The following is a 23,158-nucleotide window of genomic DNA, read 5'->3' as shown; positions in this document are numbered from 1 at the left end:
TTAGCATGCAACTCCCATATGGAAATCTTTTTGTTTCCAAATAAGGGCCTTAGAAGTGTTTGTGTTCCAAAAATGTGAGGTTTGCTACATGTTGTTTCAAGGACTTGATCTCAAGAGAGTCAGTTTTCACTGCTGGGCTGCTGCAGTCTTTCGTGGTGGCGTGGAAGCCATTTTCTCTCCAAGGACGATGCCCCGTAAGGTAGCTGTTTTCAGCTCTGGGCTGCAACAAAGGTGTTTTAGAAGAATTCAAAGTGGTCTCTCAACCAGAAATCGGTACATCTTGTCACATTTATATGCACGTCCACTCACTTTTCTCAGTAACTTGCAGCTTAGTGGCAGTACTTGGACCAATATATTCAGAATATGCTTGGCTTCTTGAATACAGGTATACACCTAAGTACAGAAGAAGTGAAGTCATTAAGTGCTTGTTAAAAATAAGGCAAGAATTTTCACAGCAAATATTTCAATATTTGTATTCAGTACAATGATTATTTGCTCAACACCTCTGGCAGTTCTGTTTGCCCAGCTCAGGTGGAACCAGGCTTGGCAGTAGAGCATCTGCTTTGCATGCAGAAAATCCCAGGTTCAGTCCTTGGCATCTCCAGACATGGACTGCCATAGACCAACAGCCATAGTCAGCGCTTGGACGGGAGACCAAGAAGAGGAGTTGGTTTTTATACCCTGCTTTTCTCTTCCTTAAAGAGTCTCAAAGTGGCTTATAATCACAATCTCTTCCTCTTCCAACAGGCACCTCGTGAGGCAGGTGGGACTGAGAGAGTTCATCAAAGTTTTGAGAGCAAACAAGGCTTCATCAGAACCATCCATGTTATTCAATCAACCGCCCCACAGCTGTGTTTTTAAATGGAGGGTGCAATGGCAAAGTGGCAGAGGCTCAGTGTGTGCACTTAGCTGTTACCCCCCCCCCATCTACTTTTGCCCCCACCGGGGCTCCAGATCTCAGAAATACCTGAATGGAACCCAGGGGAGGGGGAGGGAGAGAGCTGAAAAAACACAGTGGGTGGGGGAGAGTCACGCATCTTCTGTCATATGTCTGTAGAGCATCTTTCCTTTTCTAGAGGGAAATGACCAGCAGGGTTATGTTGAACACGATGCTGAAGAATGTGTAGCTGGGACTTGTGAACGGCTAACATGGGTCTGTCAGGTGGTCTCCCCAAGATGCTGACGAGGATGGCACCTGTTTAGCTTTAGCAAGAGAGCACCCCCAAAACAACCCCCACACAACTGATGTGTACTTTGCTGGAGTAACGGGTGACAAAAATAAGATATGAAATGATGTATCCCAGAGCAATGCTTTGTTAAACCTTTTATTAGAACAGCTCACCTTTGTAAAAGTTGCCGATTTACCCTGAATGTGGGCTTTAGCTGTTACCTGAAGCTGCTGATAAGCAGGGACCATCTTTTCGATCTCCTGCAGAAGCAATGGTTTGTCATCATCCTCTAGCTGAAAGAGATTGAATTCGATTAAGGCCTGCTCAACATTACCGAATTTATACAAGGAAAAACGTCTGTACAAATGAGGAAAAGCCAGACTTGCGTGCTATCTAAGGACATAAAAGCAGAGATAAAACAGCCAGCAGTTGGACGCTGTACAGTACCTGGTTAGAAAATGCAAGGAGGACTGAAACGAGCTTTAATCCTTCTGCAGCAAAGGCCTAAGACAGGGAGGAAAAGACAAAATGGAATCATCAAGCAAGGCGGCAGCCCCTGACCCCACTCCTCTACAACAGCGCACACGCTGCAGGCCTGCTCAGTTGTGATCCACAAGTCCAATGCTGATTTCAAGGCACAACTGCCAACCCCTTACTTATTCTCTTGCCGGCAAGCAAGAATAACAGTTCTTTGGGATCAGTGTAAAATTGGGAAAAAATCCATCACAAAGCCAGTATGTGTGTGGCGGTGTTTTGTTGGTTGCCTTTGAGGGCAAGTGGGGCTTGCTTATTCCAATCTGTGTGTTGAATTGGTGTTGTTAAGTGGGGGGAGGGAACCCCCACTGTGAACCAGGGTTGGGAAGCAGCGCTGATGGAAACGCCGCTTCAGAAGAGTGTCTCTTCGGCCTAGGAGCCTGAACGAGCTGTGGGAGAGTGGAGAGTGACTGGCTGGAGGCCTGGCATGTGGAGGAACAGCAGCACCCGGGCGCTGCCCGAGCTCCACAGGACGTAGCTGGCCTGCCTGTGCCCCACCCCCAGCAGAATGCAGCCCATCAGAGCCTGTAGGGTTAAGCCAACAGGTTCATAACCTCCTGATTCATCAAGGGAAAGATTTAGCTCACTCAGCTCTTGCATTGTACAGTGAGCATCAAGGACTGCTAGCCTTTCATTGCTACTCCAAACCAGTCTATGGCTTTAGGGCTGAGACTTAAAATGACGAACTTTCTCCTGGTTGCTACATTACCTCTGCTTGTTGAAATAAATCCTGGGTGGTTTTGAGAAGCCCTTCCCCCCTAAATGGGGGGGAAAGAGAGAAATAATTCCATCAACAGCCTGAATACAGTTTCATCTACAAACCCCAAGATCACACACACAAAAACCCTCCCCCCAAAATGCAAACACACTGAAGCTGAACTGGTTCATAATAAAGGCTTTCCTAGGAGGGGAACAGAAGATGTCTTGATGACTAAGGTAAGACTGGCCAAATTTGCAAAAAACTGCCTATATCAGAAAGTAGTAAATGGAACTGAAATTACTTGGGTTGCTATCCTGAGTGTGACATACATTTCCTTACTTAGAGAGTAAGCCCACTGTACTCAGTGGGCCTTGCTTCCAAAGAAGCACGCATCACTTTGACTGTTCGTAAATTACGCACAAAAAGGAATGTCTGAATACGTAACTTGAAAACAGTTGTGAATGAGGATGCAATATGAAACGACCACAGGACAGAATATGGAACATATGCTATAACCAGCACTTGATTTTTCTTTAAAGACCAACAACATTTCCCAGGGCAGAAGGGTGTTCATGAGTAAAAACTCACTTTGTCAGATAACATATCTGCCAAAGTAAGCTTTGACTCACAAATGACTTCAAAAATATTGTTGGCCTTTAAAGTGTTACTGGACTTGACTTTTGTTCTAGTACTACAGTCTTAACACCTGAAGCTTAATTTTTCCTGTCTCATTAAGGTTTTGAGGAAGAAAAATCGGAAACCTCAATTCAGGTTAAAATAATTTTGGAGCCATATTGATAACTCTCTGATACAAAATTAAGAGGTGTGCAACTGAAAAACAACAACACAGGAGTTCAGGTCCCCCCCAAATCCCCTGCAAGATTGGAGAGGGTGGCGGAATGCAAGCAGCGGGCTGGGCACGGGCCCTGGGCACTTCCGAATTCTCCATCACATCAGATGGTGTGCCCAGTCACTTATGCTCCCAAATGGTGCTAGCCCCCCCCCCAAGCCCCCAGTTGGGCTGCTTCTGCAGACAGGCCAACCTTGTATGTGGCCTTTTCCAGGGCCAAAGCTGGCACGACACCAGAAGGGTGGCTGCAACTGAAAATGGCCACCTGGCATTTAGTGTCCCACTCTGAAATGTTCAGTAAGACTTGCAAAATCTTGTGCTGCGTCACATCCTGCATTCCCTCCCCTCCAAGCAGCCATCGGGGCTAGGGAAACACATGATGCTGGGACATCACAACACGAGACACATCGTGTCCGTTAGTTCTACAGTGAGGGGAAAAAGTATTTGATCCCCTGCTAAATTTGCCCGTTTGCCCTCTGACGAAGAAATGAACAGTCCATAATTTTAATTGTAGGTTTATTGTAGCTGTGAGAGACAGAATAACAGGGAAACCCCCAGAAACCCAGAAGACAAAAGTCAGAGACTGATGTGCATTATAATGAGTGAAATAAGTATTTGATCCCCTATCAACTAGCTAGATTAGGGTTAGGGTTCTGCTGTCGACAGAAGCAATCCATCAGATTCCAAACTAGCCACCATGACCAAGACCAAAGAGCTGTCCAAGGACGTCAGAGACAAGATTGTAGACCTGCACAAGGCTGGACTGGGCTACAAGACTATTGCCAAGCAGCTTGGTGAGAAGGTGACAATCCTAACCCTAACTGTCAACCTCCCTCGGTCTGGGGCTCCACGCAAGATCTCATCTCGTGGAGTTGCAATGATCATGAGAACGGTGATGAAGCAGCCCAGAACTACACGGGGGGAACTTGTCAATGATCTCAGGGCAGCTGGGACCATAGTCACCATGAAAACAGTTGGTAACACACTACGCCGTGAAGGACTGAGATATTGCAGAGCCCGCAAGGTCCCCTTGCTCAAGACAGCACATGTACAGGCCCGTTTGCAGTTTGCCAATGAACATATGAATGACCCAGAGGAGAACTGGGGGAAAGTGTTGTGGTCAGATGAGACCAAAATCGAGCTCTTTGGCATCATCTCAACTCGCCGTGTTTGGAGGAAGAGGAATGCTGCCTACGACCCCAAGAACACCATCCCCACCGTCAAACATGGAGGGGGACATATGATGCTTTGGGGGTGTTTTTTTGCTAAGGGGACAGGACACCTTCACCTCATCGAAGGGACGATGGACGGGACCATGTATCGTAAAATCTTGGGTGAGCACCTCCTTCCCTCAGCCAGGGCATTGAAAATGGGTCGAGGATGGGTATTCCAGCATGACAATGACCCAAAACACACGGCCAAGACAACAAAGGAGTGGCCTAGCCAGTCTCCAGACCTTAATCCCATCGAAAATCTACACATCAGCCTCAAAATCTTACTGATTTGGAGAGGATCTGCAAAGAGGAGTGGGACAAAATGCCTCCTGAAATGTGTGCACACCTGGTGGCCACCTACAAGAAACGTCTGACCTCTGTAATTGCCAACAAGGGTTTTGCCACCAAGTACTAAGTCATCTTTTGCAAAGGGATCAAATACTTATTTCACTCATTATAATGCACATCAATCTCTGACTTTTGTCTTCTGGGTTTCTGTGGGTTTTCCTGTTGTTATTCTGTCTCTCACAGCTACAATAAACCTACCATTAAAATTATGGACTGGTCATTTCTTCATCAGAGGGCAAACGGGCAAATTCAGCAGGGGATCAAATACTTTTTCCCCTCACTGTAATCACAGAGAGAGCGAAGGGAGCTACACAATTGCCATTTTCCGTGTTGGCCACACATTTTAGCGTTATGACTTGTCAGGGCCTAAAACAAAAGTAAAGAAAGACAAGTCATGGCCTCAAGGAATTTGCAATCTAGATTACAGAAATTGGAGAGATAATAACTGTTCTATATCATTACCTTGTAAATAAGTACATGGAATAGGCCATGCTGGATAAGCACTGTCCATGCTGCACAATCTCATTTTCTGGGTCATCCCATCTCTCCATCTCTGAGTTGACGAATGAGGTCAACTCACGCAGTTCGAAGCCTGATTTCCCAAGTTTTGCTTGTTCCTGCAAGTGACAGGCATACACGTGATACGGTAGCCATCCCTTGTAGCTCACAATGTGCTATCGAGGCTATCAAAATGCCAAGCGTTTACAGAATGCGCTAAAAAAAGCACTGACCTCACTATCAAGTCGGACTGGCTTTAAGGCTTTCAAATTTGCATTATGCTTCTGTTGAGAAAATGAAAAAAAAATCAAAACTAAAGTCGATCAACTAGCATTTGGTGGCAGTGTTACCACTGGAAAAGAAGTAAAAAATAATGATTCCTTTAAGTGGAAAAGCCTACCAAAGTTGATAGCAGCATCTCAGGGGAAAACCTAACACCACAAACCGTGTTGCTCCCTGATCCAGACCTACAGGGAACTGAGCTCCAGAGGTCCACCAGGGAGCATACTGCTGCCTCTTCTACTTTCGTGATGCTGCTGTTTTAAAATCTATACAGTTCTTTATGGGCTACTTCCCAGGTGGCCACTGAAAACTACTTCCTTTTCAAAGATGATTAGCCACCTGTGTGATCAGTGTGAGTTGGCACAAAGGCCTACCTGGTGGTGGTAGACAGAGCCACCAAGTCATAGCTGACTTAGGGCTTCCCCGTGGAATTTTCAAGGCAAGAGATGTTCAGAGATAATTTGCAATTGCCTGCCTCTGCGTAGCAACCCTGGACTCCCTTGGTGGCTCCCCACCCAAATACTAACCAGGGCCAACCTTGCTTAGCTGATGCGATCAGGCTAGCCTGGGCTAGCCAGATCAGGGCAGGGGCTAACCAGCACACTGCTACCTGTTCTGATTGCAATGGCTCTCCCAAGTTCTCACAGAGGTCTTTCCTTTTTAACAGGAGGTGCACACAAAGCATGTGCTGTAGGACTGAACATTTTATAAGGGATTCACCATCCAGAATGGCACAGGTGTGTGCAAAATCTCCATGTCAGGGAGACTGACAGTGTCCTTCTGGCTGGCTGGCAAGGCTCCTTATCAATGTCATGGAGTCCCCCACTGAGCAAAAGGGTTCTCAGTATCAATGTCAATGCTTGGTTTGTTTGGCTTACTCACTCAGCTTTAAGGCAATTTCATTCTACAATTGTTTTTCCCACCTGTAAAGGACGTGAAAGGACTTTACAATGTCAATAACTATCAGAGTCTCACTGTATGAGAATCTAGAACACCAACTGGAATCTTTATGTGACATTTCAACAAACAGAATACCATGCCCCTTTTGTTTCCGGGGTCGATGTGTTCTCCACTACTGGCTTAAGGCCCCATAGAATGTTGAACTGAACACTCCTTTTGAACTGCAGCTTTTCTACAACCACAGTTATGGCGTACTCCAAAGTTTCTCCAAACTGTGGGCTGGGACAGGATACAGGGCAAAGGGATGGAGAAATAATATACACTGGTGTTTTTAAGAAGGTGAGCATGCGATGTTGTCACTGGTGGGATCCTGCATGGTGGGGGGAGGGTTGGGGTCACTGGGTACGTGGGGAGGAGGTGTTAATTTCCTGCATTGGGCAGGGGGTTGGACTAGATGACCCTGGTGGTCCCTTCCAACTATGATTCTACGATTTTATATGGCTAAACAACACAGATTTTGCTCAGTAGGGGTCTTACTAGGTAGCAGGATACCAAGCCACACAGTAGCACCCCTATACATTATTTCTGATCCCTCAACCGCCCCCCACCCCCGGCACCAAAAAAAAGGTGGGGAAACTGAGTTAGTTTTTAGCTAGCAAAGTTTAAATGGGGGAAAATAATTTAACAAAAAGTAGCAATCAAGCAGCTATGTAGAAAGATGGATTCCTGCTGCACATGATGGGTTGGATCCAGACTACACTGGCAATTTCCACCGACTCCTCCTTGCAGAAATCCCTCCCAGGGTCATTCCTCAGGGTCCCCTTTCCTCCAGGAGCCGCGTTTTGTGGCCATCCGTGGGCTGCAGTTGGGACAGGGGATGCAGGAAAGTTCTATTCTGCCATGGAAATTTAGTCTGGATCCAACTTGATGTTTCAAAATGTTACGAATTTTACAATAGTAAACTGAGGCTAAAATTATCAAAGTTCTTAAGCAAAAAGACCATGTAAGTATTAGGACCACAGTTAATAGACAATTGAATTAAAAAGGTCTCTTGCAAAAAAACTAAGCAGAGAACAGGGTGGGATGCAGGGCGTAGAGATTTTCCCTTCACAAGTCTGAATGACGCTGAGACTGGAAGAATGAGGGGAATTCTCAGAAACATACTTATGCAGAAATCACATGGCACTGAAAATAAATGTATATCCACGTTTTTATTACAATTTGGAGAGCGATTGCAGAAATGGAAACCGTGCTCTCTGACAAAGACACGCAGGGCTGGCATTCCTCTGCTGCCATTACGAAAAGAAAGACTGGTCAACTGGAAGGGAGACAGTAAGTTGTGTCAGCATATAAAACGTGAAGCCTACCACTAAAAAAGGTCAACTCACCCCTGGCTTGGGCAGAGACAGGTAGGCACGCTTCTCTCCTATGAACGACACACATACATTTACAGCAAAATTGGTCATGCACATTCCCTTTATCAGTTTCAGTCACCTTTATTGGCATGAGAATAAAAATGGTAGTAACAGAAATGCATAAATCTAATTTATGCAATTAAACCTTTTGCTTTGTTTCTTTCAGCTTTAGTCAAAGTCACCTACCTGCGGCGGTTCCTCTTCATAGATCACACAGGGTCACTCTTCCAGGTGTTTTCAGTAAAAAGGGGAGAGTCGGCTACTGCTGAGATTTCTTTCTTTCTGAATGCCTGAAAAGTTGAGAAGGCCCCCTCCCAAGACCTTACTAAATACCCAAGAAGGGGAGATCGTTTTACAGAGAGGTCAACATCATGAGACCTTGCTTAGCAGTGAAGAGAGTGAGCTTTGAGCTTGGAGGACCCTGGTTCAAATTTCATTTTAGCTGAGGACACCCCTGGCTGGGTCTTTACTCTCTTATAGCCTACCTTACAGTGTCGTTGTACAGACTACTGAGGTAACAGTAGTCAGAAGAATCCCTTTCACAAAAGTGTTATAATTCTACGGCTCAGGTCAGATCATATCAAAACCACATTTGCATTAACCATCTGTTAGAACCCAAACCATAGTTTGGTGGCCCCAGCAGTACAGGCAACCCATAGCTTACAGCTGCTTACCTGCTTCCATTTCCTGTCTGCTCAGACTCATTTTTATGGGGCGGTAGCCTCTACAACAGCAGCAATGATCTATCGGTTCAGAGACATTCCCTGTTGGCAAACTGCAGTACCCGATTCTGTTTTGCTGTAGATTCTTACAAACCACAGTAAAACGTCTTAAACAAGAGCTCGTTCCTGCCCTACATCCGTGGTTTACGGGGGGGGGGGGATGGTGCAGCAACATCATTCAGGGGGTTCTGATGGCCTCTGGGTGGGTCCGAGGGGCTTGATCTCTCTCAAGACTGGCTGTTCTGCCCCCCGCTTACACACCTGACCTGCTGTGTCATGACAGAGTAGAACGGTTTGACAGCCAGATTCCAGTGAATGCCATTTCCCCAAAATGCAACAAAAACTACATTTGAGAAACATATCAATGAAATCAGAAAGATGGTTAGTATGTTAGACAACTAGCAACTTGGGAGATTTAGTGGAGGATATGGAAAAGATGCAGTATTAAGCAATCTTTAAAACTATGGACCGGTTGAGATATAACATTGGGCAGAATTGCATTCTTGGGCAGGAGGCAGCCCACGATTCCCTCACTCTCTTTCATGCAGGAAACATCAGGTATGAAACAGGCGTTGTGTCACGAAGGTCAACTCGTACCATTCAGCCCCATCAGGGAGTCAGCATCGCATGTAGCATCAGTGCTAGATGTGGGTGGGGTGGGGGTGGGGCCGTCTCAGCTCCCCAAGAAGTCTGTCTAAATCAGGGCAAAGTTCCAGTAGCAATCTTGGTTCAACCAAGGAATAAAAATACGTGACAGAGGTTCTGTCTACTGGACCAATATTTTGAATACCAGAAGATTCTACATCACATCTTTCAGGTTCAGGAAAGGTAGCCAAACCTGGTGTTGCATGGCTAGGGTAGCAGGTAAGAACATTAGCTTGTCTCCTACCAGTCTGCTCACCAAAGGAAGTATATGAATATTTATTTACATACTTCATTCATACCCTGCCTTTCTCCCCCATGGGGGAGACCCAAAGAAGCTTACATCAGTCTCCAGTCCTCCATTTTATCCTCACAACAATCCTGTTAGGCTGTGTGGCTGGCCCAAGATCACCTAGTGAGCTTCCATGGTAGCGTGGGGACTGGAACCTGGGTCTCCCAAGCTCCTAGTCCAACACTCTAGCCCTGACACCACCACACTGCTTTCCTTCAGCCTAACAAGGCTTCCACCAATGCAAGCGGCTCTCTTGCCCATGGGCCAGAGGAAGGCTTCCTACTGAGCAGAACAGCAGGCCACACTGGGTCAGCTGGAAGCTCTCTCCAATCCTGCGTCCCGTCTTTAATACTGGCCCAAACCCAAAGGCTTCCAGGGAAATTGTACATAAGTGGCAGCTGTAGAAATGCGTCATGCCCCACTTCCTTCACGCCCAGCCTCTGCCCATGACTGTGAAGATGCGGAATAGAAAAGGCAGAACGTGTGCCAAAAGGAAATAAGAGGTCCAGGCGTGGAGAAGATGTGGCACAAGGGAAGCCAAGAAAGGGTTCAGCGCAGGGAGGGAGGTGCGGAAATAAAACTAATTGCACTCCTGCTTTGTCCATGAAATCCAGAAATTAAATTTGAGCCAGACTGTTCATTGTAAAAATACACTTGGTTTATTAGAAAGCGACCAGCACATTTTGGGCTGCTCTTCAGTTGACAGCCATAGTTAAAACAGCATTATTTTCACAAGGATTATTACTCAGCACACCTTTTCTTTCCATCACAGTTTCCATATCAAACCCAGAAATTTTAAAGTGACATTTTTTAAAAATCACGTTACTGAAAAAATATAGAAATTTGTAAATTAAGGGGCAAGATGGAGGGGAGGGGGATAGCCCACTAAACGTTTTATTGTCTGTGGGATGGGCTCGGCCATCTTCCAAGCAGGAATGCACAGAAATGGCGAACTGTAACCTTAACTCCATCAAAGAAGGTAAGAATATTTGTACTCGTTAAATTCCAGAACGTTCCACAGCAAAGCAGCTGGCGGGGCCAGTTTTGTGACATGTGAATTCAGCACATGCCTAGCAAGGTGATTCGGAGCCAATCCAGGGGTGAAATGTTTTGCTCTCTAAAAATGCAATTTAACATTCAGACTGGGAAACTGACAGCAGCGGCTGCTTTGCAAGACGAAGCCGCGCTGAGAGGGCGGGGGAGGGGGTGAGATGGGCGTTATCTCCAAAGTGAAATCGAGTGGAAGGGGCTCAGGCTTATTTTTCTACGGAGCCATTCTAGTCTGTTTCTTGCAGCCAGTCTCGGCTGTGCCTCTGAGCAAGATGAACAGCGCTCAGGGACTGACTATATGTGTGTGACCTGTGTGAAGCCTCAAATAGTTATGAGCAACTGAGTGAATCACCAGGGACCAGCCAGCACCAAAATTAAATGCTTTAAACCCCCTTGATTTAAATAATTACAACATTCCTGTTTAAATAAGTGGGCTCTGCAAATGATTCACTTATGTACTTTGCTGGATCGGGAGGAGGGGGAGGAACAGGCTCCACCCAGCTCCTGCCCAGGACTATCTTGCTAGAGTTTCAAGCACTGCTGTTACAGAGAATCACAACCACATTTGAGGTGCCCACCCAGAAGTGTTCAGAAGTACTGGAATGGAAGGTTGTTTCTTCACATTCTTTCACTTCAAGACAAATGTGCTGGGGGCAACCACGGTTTATCTCCTTACTTCAGGTATTTATCGGCACCCTCATGATTCGTAGTACTCAGGCCAAAGCTGAGGACTGTTCCCACAATGAAAGGGTCTCAATTACCCCACTGCTTTAGTATTCACATGATACCTCAGTTGGAACAAGTACTGTTTAGCATATGATCGTCACATGTTGGCTCGCATGCAAAACTATATTTTCCTTGCAGATACAGCAGGAAAAAGTACTCTTTAATCTCAAAAATGGCTGGGTGAATTAACCAAGTGTCAAGAGAAGAATGACACGGAACTTGGATCATAGTGCATGACACCCCGTGGTTCAAGGTCTGTATTCTTCCCGCCAGGATTGCTGAGTAATCACTTTGCTTTGGTACAAACATCCAAAATATAGCAAATTATTTTAGATGGCTTAGCCCCCCCCCCCCCATCTTCTTTAGGGAAACATTTAGATCATGTCATGAATGTGCAAAAACACACACTGGATTTTTAGCTCCATAGTCCAGGAACATTTTCTAAGTCTATGTAGAATAAACAGCATTTCATTGGTAAATTTTATATAATATAGTTCAAAGTGCATCACCATGTCATCAATGTGGAAAGTTTAAGGTAGTTCGGAGAAAATTCACTTCTAAGATGTGTGCTTCAGAAAGGTTAGGGAAAATATCAAAATATACATTCTACACATTTCCTCTGAGGCGGGATGTGCCCCCTTGGCTAAAACCCACTCAAACACTCCCCGCACTTTATGCAGAAGTCATGCCTGCCACGCTGTCACGCTGGTGTTCCCCACTGTGGGCCTAACCTCACACTACAAGTTTCCCTCGGTTGGTGCAATAAAGACGTGAGTTGCAAATTCTGTACTGGGAAATCAGGTTCCAGGTGCCAGGAGCCCAGTTGGGTTCAGGACTGCACCACGTAGGGAGTGGGAGTTAATGCCTTCCTCCCACGCCATTTTCCTGACATGAAATAGCTCCTGGGGGGCCTGTTTGCCCCATTGGGAAGTCACGTGCACCCAATAGGTGCACCATTTCAGGTATAAGCCTCCTCTCCCTGTGCGCCATGGTCCCAATCCAAATGGGACCTATGTGTGCCTGGGAATTCAGCGCTCAGCCTGGGATTTGCAACCCACACGTGATTGCACAGACATCAGCTTCGTAAAAAAAAAGACCAAAGGGCTCACAAAGGAGAACGAAGAAACTCTCGTCCAACAAACTTGTTGTGCTTTTCAATATAATTCAGGAATCCCGAACAAATAAATAGGCAAGACTGGAAAAGCCATTCCACGCTATCCAGTTCTCATTACGCTATTTCCAAAGAGCGCCCCTATTTTTTGCCTCATAGTCTTCAAACCACCTGAACATTTGTATCTGAACATGCTCTTATCCATATCTGCTATATCAAGAGCCCACTGAGGGACAACACAGAAGAGGGATCAGTTTAAGTCAGATTGGGGAAATGTCTCCCATTTTTGACAGCTAGGAAATGGCGAACGGCCCACCTGCCACAGCGTACAAGCAAAGCTGGAGAGCAAACAGCCATTCCCTCCAGACAGGAGATCTGATTTGTGCCAGAGAAGGCTGGGGAAAGGGCCCTCCATACTTTTGCTCCATTTAGCCAAGATAAATTGTTGCAACAAATACGCTATGTTGTGGGAGACCCCAGCCAAACTGGGAGCTGCATCATGGAAAAACTAAGTAAGACCGTTGAGATGCGCCTTTCCTGTGCCTTTTATGAGGAAGGGAAAAACTTGGCAAGTGCTGTGTACTTTACAACAGCACCAGTGTTGGTATTTTCCCTGTCCACGCATCGGTTAACATCACAAGAGCCCTGTGCTAAAGTGAATTTGGAAATCTAAGGAGAAATGCTGCTGTTTGCATGTACAGGTGAACACGAATGTAACATTAAGGCAGATGTCATAGCGAGTTCTTGCCCACACTCACCCCCAATGTCAGCCTAGGCGCTTGGCAACTTACAGGACAGACTTTCACATCAGCAAACTGAATACTGCTCACGCTTGTTCTCTCTTTAATACTTCAGGCAAATTGTTAGCGCTTTTTAAAAAAAATGATGTTTATCTGTCACTTGATTTGAAGACCGGATGAGAAACGAGATGAAAAACTGAACTGGGAATGGACTGCTTGCGTGAGACACCACAGGCACTAGCCAATCTGCACTTTTTTGCAGCTGGCTTCCCTCTCTTCAAACTAATCCCTCTTTCTGTGGCAGAGGAAAAGTTACTTCTGCAACAAACGTTGCTTCCAAACTAGCCGCCAATTACTCTGTAAGCATTACCTCAGTCTTCACCCTATGGAAGAGGGAGACAGGATTCTGTTGTGACCTCCCACACATAATATTGGGTTGGATCAGGCAGAGCTATTACACTAGCAGAAGCCCTGACCTCTGGCAAGACGTGTCTTGTCTTAGAGGAAGCTCCTGCTGCTGGAAGAAAGGGTCTCTGCTAGCTGAATAGATCCACAGGATCCCATGCTTTGGCTGAAGGGATCCCAAGGAGGACAAATCATGCCCTCATAAAAACAGAAGTCCAAAATGAGGCAGCGCATACGTGGGCCACGAAACATCTTGGACTTCCTGACAGCTTACACACACACAAACACACGTGGCACACTGCAGCAGCCTCATACATTAATAGGTACCAATACATGTCGCATCTGTCTCATGTCAAATCTAACATTTTCCCCCTGAGTTGTTGTTTACTATAAAAAGACACACACAAATCAATAAATCATACATTACATGTTCTACAACATGAAGAATGGCACAATCCCGTGAACCATGTATGAATGGTTCTTTCATAAGACTGAAAAGCCAAAGAGAAGCTCATCAGGAGGAAATCATGTGATACTTAGAAATGAAAAGTCAGTTGACGTTCTTGACAAATCGATTACATTGCTTTAGGCAGCGACGTCGACAGAGACAGATTTAGTTTCTTTTACAGTTTCTTTTGCTACATGCTGTACAAATACCAGGTAACTTACCAACCACAGAAAATAGGGCAAAAGGTGCGAAGAGCCATCAGAGAGATTCCCATCCAAGCAGAAAGGACAGCAGTTCAAAAATCAAATAGCTACATTCACTACATTGTGAAGTGAGCAGAGAGAGAGCAGAAAACACAGGGCACAGAGAGGGCTGGTTTCGAGGGAACCACAGAAAGTGGAAGGGAGGCCTCTTTAGGACTCACACACACACACACACACACACACACACACACACACACACACACACACACACAATGTTTAAACTGGCCTGTCTTACAAAGGTAATGCTTGAAAATTTATGGCTGCACACCCATGAACAGTAAGACTTACACAACATCATCACTGTATAAAATGTATTCCTCAAAAACAGTAGCTTTCAAACTGTGTTATGAGGAACCTGGGGGCTCCTCAGAATCTTATCAGGTGCTTTCCAATGAGCAGGAGGCCGGGCTTCCAGAGCAGACCCCGTCCCCCCTGCCATGCATGGCCCACCCAGCGCCTCCTGCAGCAGCACCCCCCGCACAAGCACACACAAACAGAAAGGGTGCCCTCAAAAGCCCATCCATTATGCTGAACCAGTCTGTGTATGTGTGTGTGTGTGGGGGGGGGGGGAATAGCTCCTTTATGCCAAGCCTCCATTCTTTTTTCGAACACTACAGGTCAGCCAGAGCACAGGCATGGATCCTTCAGAGTAAGGGGCCCAATCTCTGGATGTGATTCCCTTCAAAACACAGGGGGCTAGAGACCGTCGAGGTCAGGGGTCCCCAACCCTTCTGAGCCTGCAGGTGACACTGGAATTCTGGAACAATATGGTGGGCACAGCCCCAAAATGGCTGCCGCAGCTCACCTTTAGTCCCACCGTGAAGACGTCTGTGCTGTGGTGGCAGCTGCTGCCAAAGCAATATTTTTACAAGGCCAATCAAATCTCCAATGGCCAATCGGGAGCCTTGTTGGGAAAAGCCCCACCCGACCCCACCCACTGTCTAAAAGCCCTTGGTGGGCACCAGGAAAGGTGCTGGCAGGTGCCATGGCACCCACGGGCACCACGCTGGGGACCTCTTGTCTAGGTGCTAAGTCAGAGCAAAAGAGGTACTATATGCTTTACTCAGCCCCACAGATACATCAGTGTCTGCCCCACCAACAAGTGTGATGTGGTGTTGTGTCTCTCCCAAAATGTGGTGGACGCACAACCCAACTGGGACTGTCTCTAAGGTCTCCCAGCCCCAAGCCCCAGAGAGTTCAGGACCACCGGGCAATAATCTGAAGCAGCCCCCCTCTACGGGGCTCAGCCCGTTTCATTCTATGTGCCCCACTCCCAGGAAACAGTCCTTAGGATTGCAGCCTACATCTGCCCTCCAGATGTTACACATTTAATAGATCAAACAATCCTGCCTGAGAAGGGAAGGGAGGCGGCCCCACTGCTCCCATTCCTCAAAACGCGTGTAACAGAAGTAGTCAGGAGGTGGTTTTATTAAGGGCTGCAGTTTACGGCTCTGGTTACACCCATTCTCTTCTCTTTGTGGCACTTTTCCTCATTTTTAGAATCCCGTTTTTGAATTGTTTGTGGTATGCGTCATCTTATGCCAATTTTTATTGCTGTTTTCTAATTTTGTAATCTAGTCTTACTGCACTATTTAATGTGTATCTTACACTTTTTTCTGCATTGTTTTAAAATTCTGTCTCAGCAAGAAAGGTGAACTATCAGTAAAGTAAATAAACAAATGGACGGGTGGGGGGGCTGCATTAAGTGGCCAACAACTCGCCTCTGGCGTTGCTTAATTTAAGCAGTTTGCTTATGTCGGATGTTGCTTTAGCTCCTCAAATGCCTTTGATGTGACAGGAGGCGCCACATTCAGAATACGCGTGTGCTGTAAACTGGCAGCTTGTATTTAAGGACAGTAGGTTGTCTGGGTCTAAGAACGGCTCTCTCACCTCGTCTTCCTTCAAACATGTCGCTGACTTCCTGTAACAGCAGGGCCATGTCGCTCAGCTGGGACTCCCACGCCTCACAGAACACCTCCAGGTTCTCCTTTGCAATCTTACTGGAAGGGTGGAGCGTCAGGGTTTCTGCCGCAGAAATTATCTGAAGGAAACAAGGCAGAGCTTGCCGCGGCGCATGTGAAACGGCTAACCGGCGTCCACCCCCGGAGGCAAAGCGCACGTGTGCCAAGGAAGACCAGCCCAGCACTGGCTCATCACAGCTTTGCAAAGGCAAAGAGAGTCGAGGGTCCTTTGTGCAAAACTGGGCTGAGCCAACAGCTCTAGTTAATCGGGGTGGGGGGAGACCCACTTTCATTCCGCTATTATGCTTTAGGAACAAACTTCCAGGCCAATTCCACAATTTTTTATAAATGTACCCAACACCTCAATTGCAGGGAGAAAAACATCAGCAGAGCTTAAACAAGTGCATTACTACGCTGCGCAATATCACAACTGTGGGTCAAACCGCTGCTCCCCAGGAGGCCTCCCAAAAACAGTCTCATGATTTGATGTGCCTTTTGTCCTGAAGCCATTTTGCTACAGATATAATATTCATGTAGTCAGTGTGTCTCTCTTTCCACAGCACTCGCAAGGTCAGAAGGAAGCTGTTATCAGGAAGTCTGATTTACTTGGGCCGTTGGGACGGATCTGGTAGAGCGCTGGCAGAACTGGGCTTCATTTTGGCCAAAAGGGAGACCGTAGATTAGGGGATGGACACAGGCTTTGCCGGCCCTGGTATCTCTGGAGCAGAACTGGGAAATGCTGCAGCCCGAGACACTGGGCAGCTGGGGAGTCAACCGCAGCAGTGGTCTAACTTGAAATAAGGCAATTTCACAGCCCCAGGCCAAAGGAAAGCTCCAGACTGCCTCAAAGATCTGGCGCCAAAGTAATGCTAACTGCTGGCTCATGAATACCTGAAGCTTCCTGATACTGAATCAGATCATTGGTCCATCAAGGTCTGGAGAGCAGCAGCTCTCCCAGGTAGATTTTCCCATCCCCTACTGCCTGGCCCCTGTAGCTGGAGATGCTGTGGACCTTCTGCATGCCAAGCAGTTGCTCTACCACCACTGCCCCTCCTCATGGTTTGCACATCGGGAGCCCTGCTTCCTCTCCCACTCCCCTCTCTGGCGCAAACTTCCTCCAGGTAAGTGTTAGCCATGGTTTAGTGTAACATTTGAACGGATATGAACCATGGACTGTTCTTTTACTGGCAGAGATAGGGCCAGAACTGTTGCCAGGAGCCACAAACAGACTTGGGACCCGCATGTCTGCCAGACCGCCTCCACAGGTATACGCTCCCAAAGCAGCTCCGGACATCAGACCAGGGATTGCTCTGGCAGTTCCCCCACTGCCACTGGGGGCTGGGCTGCCCCTACAGCTGCCCCCTGCCCTGTGGAATGGGCGGCCCAGAGATGGGAGTAAAGCCCTAGCCCCACGCAGCTCTCAAGGGCCCTGTGGAGCGGATCTCTTTCAGCGCGCCTTCGCTAGCCCGTGAGCCAACTTCCCTTTTATCTGCACGTCCCATCAGTGTGATATTGGGCTTGTTCTTAAATTTATGTGTGCTGCTTTGAGTCGTGTGGAATGTAAATATTTAAAATAAAAATATAAAAGAGGGGACCTTCTCCCTTGATCTGAGTGATCGAGTGTAGAACGGACAGGTGGATGAGCAGACATGTACCACAAGAAGTGAAAAATTATACATACCTGAGGCCCGGTCACCTGGAAAGTGTCTTCTGCATGTAGGCAGGTGATTTCAAGTGGTTCTGTCCCAGAGACATGCCTCAATAAATGACATATCTGCCAAAGCAGAAACACCCAACAGCCAGTTACAGGATGGCTAAAGAATAACAGGCAAAATTCTGGTATGGGTGCCAAATAAAAAGCTTTTATAATTCACCAACAGCATCCACAAACACAGGGTCAAATTGGGTGTTGTGTGGATCCCTGAGAAATCGTCTGCCAAACATTTAAAAAACTGTGAATGGGGAGGGGGACAGGTAACTCTTTCCCACTCACCACATCTCCCCAAACTCCCCTTCTCCTGACCTTTTTCTACCAGCCTCAGCAAATGTGCCTGAGAAGCAAGGTGGCCGAGGACCGCATCAAACCACAGCCATCCCTGGGAGGCCACTATGCGTGTGGGTCAGTAAAACCCCCTGCCCATAGGTGCACCCCAAAAGGAGCCGAATTCTGGCTGCCTTCACACACAGGGAGTTTTGAACCCTTCCTTCTTGCCCTGGACAAAAGAATGAATGCGATTCTGACTTACTTCAAGCAACTGTTCTTTCTGCTCAGAGAGCCTGCAGCTGTGTTCTGCGGTGGCTTCGATGTTTCCTTCCTCCCCGGAAGCTTTCAACGCTTTCAAGACCAAGTGATCTGAATGATATTTCAGCAGGTCTGTGGCAACGGATGTGGCTGCGCTGTGGAGCTTTGGCATCAGGAAGGAGGGAGGGAAACCCTGGAGGTTATGGCAGGCTTGGAAACAGCAGCTTTCCAAGTCACTTGGTGCAAGTAATAATTGCCTCCAGGTGACCAGGCAAAATATTCAAAAAGAGGAATCCCCCCCCCCAAAGGCTACAGATGACCAACAGGCATGCGGAGCCAAGCAGCCTAGTTAATTGTTTGTGTGGGCTACTAGCTTTTGCAGCAACGCTGGAGTAATACGGAAAACAGGTACATAATGAGCGACAAGCAAGAACAAGGGTCTACAGCTATTTCAGTAGGGTGTGGTCCCATACGTCAGTGCAATCCTAAGCAAAGTTATACCTTTCTAAGTCCATTGACTTTAATGGACTCCTAAGGATGTAACTCTGCTTTGCATCGCACTGCTAAATGCCCCGTGGTGCAGAGTGGTAAGCTGCTGTCCTGCAGCCAAAAGCTCTGCTCACAACCTGAGTTGGATCCCAATGGAAGTCGGTTTCAGGTAGCCAAGTCAAGGTTGACTCAGCCTTCCATCCTTCTGAGGTCAGTCAAATGAGCACCCAGCTTGCTGGGGGTAAAGTGTAGACGACTAGGGAAGGCACTGGCAAACCACCCCGTAAACACAGTCTGCCTAGGAAAAGTCGCGATGTGACGTCATCCCACAGATCAGTAATGACCCGGTTCTTGCACCTTTACCTTTTTAAGGATGTCAATCTGCTTTGGATCACACTGCTAAATGGCTCCTCACTCTAGTGGACATACTTACCTGTGCAGGTTCTCAGAATAAGGCCTTTCCCAGGAATCCCTCTCAAGCATATTAATGGCTACTCACTCCCCTCCACAATGACATGTTTTGAGAACAGTTGATCCCACAGAGCAGCAGACCTGTGATGGTGTGGTAGAAAGTGCCGTCAAGTCACAAACGACTTATGACAACCCTGTAGTTTTCAAGGCAACAGATGTTGGGGGTAGTTTGCCATTGCCGGCCTCTGCGTGGCCTGAAAGAATTCTGAAAGAGCTGTAGTGACAAGGTCATCCAGCAGGCTTCATGTGGAGGAGTGTGGAATCGAACCCAGTTCTCCAGTTTAGTCTGCCGCTCTTAACCACTACACCACATTGCCTCTAGCAACATATCTATCCAGATTAAACACCCAAAGTTTGCTGTTTCACCTGGTAGGCAGGAGTCCTTTACCTGTAAGCAGTGTAACAGGTATGGTGTAGTTCTGTGGGAAAGCAGAAACACCATAGGTAGCAAACTGCGGCCTGAGAATGAAACACTGGACTTACTGTGAAAGTTCATTTTGTTTGAGGAAGAGGAGGACATTCTGGAACATTTGAATACTCTCCTACCCATCATCCCTGGAAGCAGGAAATAGGCTGCTCTTCTGTCTCCAGGTGGGAGGAAGTGCCCATCATCCTCCGTTTGGAGAGTTCCTTAGCAAATATCTCATCTGCAATCAGGCGCCTCTCTGGATTAGCCGTCCCTAACCATTAACAAATAGCATCGGTCATCGATGTCAAAACAACTGAACATGACATGTTTTTACATAACAACATCAACAGGATGAATAATAGCGAAGAAAATAACGTTTAGAGTAGAAAATATGGCGGTTGAAGCAACCTCCCCATATCATACTGAACACATAAGAATTAACTAACTTGCTACAGGCCCTGTTATCCAACGGAAGCATCTGCCGAGGTTATGGAGCCCGGGTTATACTGTCTGACAAGGGTGGGCACTGATGCCCCCCCCCCATGGTGCAGCTTGTCAATATCAGCAATTCAAGCGTTAGTCTCAAGGGCTGTGGACGTTGCCGCATTACAGACTGCATGAGCGGTAATGCCTTCTGGAATCTCCAGACCTTGAGATGAGGAGGCTATTGAGATACATTTTCTGATCCATTTACTCAGGGTCCCTTTTGTGATTTAATCCCTTTTGACAACTGGAGGGTAAGCCACAAACAAATGTCTGAATGGCAGGAAGGCTGAGGTCTAGAGAATGCCAATCTCTCCTTTGGATGCGATGGGATCAAGCAGAAAGATGGATTCCTTGCGCTCAATGAAAAACTGAGTCAACCATTTGCCTAATGGATCAGGGGTTGCAGCAGAACTTGGTCCTTATGGAACATGCACAGTTCCTTTGCAAAAGATAGGGAATCCAACCCAAAGATTCTCATGGCTGAAGTTGCCACAACCAAAATTAAGACTTTCTGAGAAAGTAATTTAAGAGAAGTTCCCCTGAGAGGCTCAAAGGGAGCTGGGGACATGGCCTGTAGAACCATATGAAGCCACCAGGAAGGAAAATAGTAAACTACTGGAGAATGGAGGAGTGTTGCTCCTTTTAGAAAGCCCTTAATCATAGGGTGTCTGGGTGGAGGGACACATTCTAATGGAGGAAGGGCCAAGTAAGGGCCACCACCTGTCTTTTCAGAGTGTTAGGTATCAGACCTTGGGAAAGACTGTCTTGCAAAAAGGCCGTAATCTGAGCAAGATCAGAGCTCCTTACTTGGAAGCCTTTCTTCCTGCATCATCTCATATATCGGCTTTCCAAGTATCGTCAACTGCCTTCGACATGCAAACATCGTTTCAGTGCCAGGTTCAGAGAAACTTGTTTTCAGCAGAGCTCGTTGCTCAAGCACTATTGGGCTCAGGACAGAGCCACCCTGGATCTGGGTGGCAAACAGGGCCTTGAGTCAACATGTCCTTTGAAACATGCTGGATGGACAGGGTCTCTCCGCTCGGAGCTTGTTCAATGGTGTGTTTTTTTTTTGTGGGGGGAGAAGCACAGAACAGGCTTGGTGGCCACTTTGTCCTCAGGGCCACATACCTGCTCTTGTCAGCACCAATACGAGAAGAACCAGATCCTTGGAGATGGGAGTTGGCCAGATCCTGGAATAGAGAAAAGTTCCATGACCGGGTGTGCCTGGGTCCGAGGTGCCATGACGGAGCCGGGCGGCTTGGATGCTGAGGGAACTTCAGGCATGCTCTTATGTAAAGGAAGAGAGATGATTCTCTGCCCAGCTCACCACCTTTGCTGCCTCTTGCTGAAGAGTGCCTGAGCAAGTGCCCCCTCTTGCCAATTCACCTGTGCCTCTACTCTTGTCCTCGTGCAGACATTTGCCATCAGAATTTTGTCCTGAAAGTGCAGATGGCCCTGAGTTCCAGAGAGCGGACACTTCTAGAGGCCTCTAGAGGCCTCTGGGTCTTGTGGACATGACTCAAGGGACAATGGGGCTCCCCAGCCTGAGAGACTCTGGCGCAAGTGGTGATCTGTACATCTCTCCTTACCTGCATCAGCTCGCTGCTGAGTAGATGGATCTTCCACTATCCGCCATTCTAGATCTTGCTAGAGGAACAACTTCACCTCTATCTGAGAAGGTGCCACCTGAAGACAGTGGCCTTTGGGAAGGTCAGTCATGCCACTATCATCAAGCCCCGCAGTTGTGCTAGAAGCATCAAATCCACTTAGTGGGCTGAGCGCACCTTTTGAACTGCAGACATAATCCCCCTCCCCTTGTCCTGGGGAAGAAAGTTTGCACTATTATTGCTCCCAGGTGTAGAACCGACAGAGAGGTTGAGGCAACTCTCTTTGAAGTTTATGAGGAAGGCATCCTGTTCCAGACACTATAGGGCCACGGCCATATCCTGCAGAGATCGTGATTTGGATGATGACCTGACGAGCAAGCTGTCTAGGTAAGGATGCAGATGTATCCCCAGGGTACAGAGATTAGAACATGTAAGAATGCTTAGAATCATAGAGTTGGAAAGGCCATACAGGCCATCTAGTCCAACCCCCTGTTCAGTGTAGGATAAGAGGTCAATTCTGTGAGACCAATTGACTCCATGAAATCCCCTGGGTGAAGGACTTCGGCTATAACTCTGAGAGTTCCCATCTAGAATGTTTTGTATTTCAGGAACTGGTTGCAAAACTTAACGTCCATCTTCTGTTCTTTTTGAGAACTGAAGAAAGGATGGAGTCAAGCCCCACAGCATCTTTGTGACCGAGGAACAGGCATTGTGACCAAGGAACTTTGCATTTATTTTCAGTAGATGAGAAATAGCGTCTCTTGCATGTCGACATTTGATCTGGTGAGTGGAACTTGGGGAGGGTGGGTAGTGGTTCTATGTGGGGGGGGGGTGAGAGAAACTCTAGGCAATACCCTGGTGTGACCCTGTTGATGACCTGTCTGCCTGAAGTGGGCTTCTCCCAGGCCTGAGGGAGGCTGCAGATGTCTCCCGCCCAGGAAGTGACTCAGCGTCAGTCGTATCACTGAGGATGTTTATGCCCCTTGGATTGGCCAGATGATTTAGGCGCTGACTGGGTCTGAGTGGAGGACCTGTACCCTTGCTGTGGCTTCATGCAAGATGACCTCTTGAAGTCACTGCAGAATGCTTGAAGTGTTCTGTGGGTGTGAAAGGGACTGGCTGCTGCAGAACTTTAGCTTCTCGTCATCTTGCTTATGAGAAAAGGGCACGGTCGCCTTCCGATC

The 23,158-nt window shown here is 47.2% G+C and overlaps 1 protein-coding gene across 1 annotated transcript in view; it reads right to left on the bottom strand.

Annotated features, from left to right (window-relative positions):
* Positions 1 to 246: 246 nt before the first annotated feature.
* The window catches only part of CTNNAL1 (catenin alpha like 1), a 92,783-nt gene continuing 69,871 nt past the window's right edge, over positions 247 to 23,158 (bottom strand). Inside the window, exons 9-18 of the mRNA XM_056862936.1 lie at positions 18,517 to 18,675; positions 17,952 to 18,044; positions 16,200 to 16,350; positions 7,884 to 7,921; positions 5,547 to 5,597; positions 5,278 to 5,432; positions 2,413 to 2,461; positions 1,617 to 1,673; positions 1,343 to 1,462; positions 247 to 393 (exon numbers count right to left, since the gene is read on the bottom strand). Of these exons, the coding sequence (XP_056718914.1) occupies positions 247 to 393; positions 1,343 to 1,462; positions 1,617 to 1,673; positions 2,413 to 2,461; positions 5,278 to 5,432; positions 5,547 to 5,597; positions 7,884 to 7,921; positions 16,200 to 16,350; positions 17,952 to 18,044; positions 18,517 to 18,675 (1,020 nt within the window). The remainder of the gene's footprint in view (positions 394 to 1,342; positions 1,463 to 1,616; positions 1,674 to 2,412; positions 2,462 to 5,277; positions 5,433 to 5,546; positions 5,598 to 7,883; positions 7,922 to 16,199; positions 16,351 to 17,951; positions 18,045 to 18,516; positions 18,676 to 23,158) is intronic.

This window comes from Euleptes europaea, chromosome 17 (assembly GCF_029931775.1).
Source record: "Euleptes europaea isolate rEulEur1 chromosome 17, rEulEur1.hap1, whole genome shotgun sequence".
In the NCBI taxonomy this organism is placed as follows: domain Eukaryota; kingdom Metazoa; phylum Chordata; class Lepidosauria; order Squamata; family Sphaerodactylidae; genus Euleptes; species Euleptes europaea.
The sequence above is the reverse complement of the archived record's forward strand: the minus strand, read 5'-3'. Positions and strand labels throughout refer to the sequence as shown.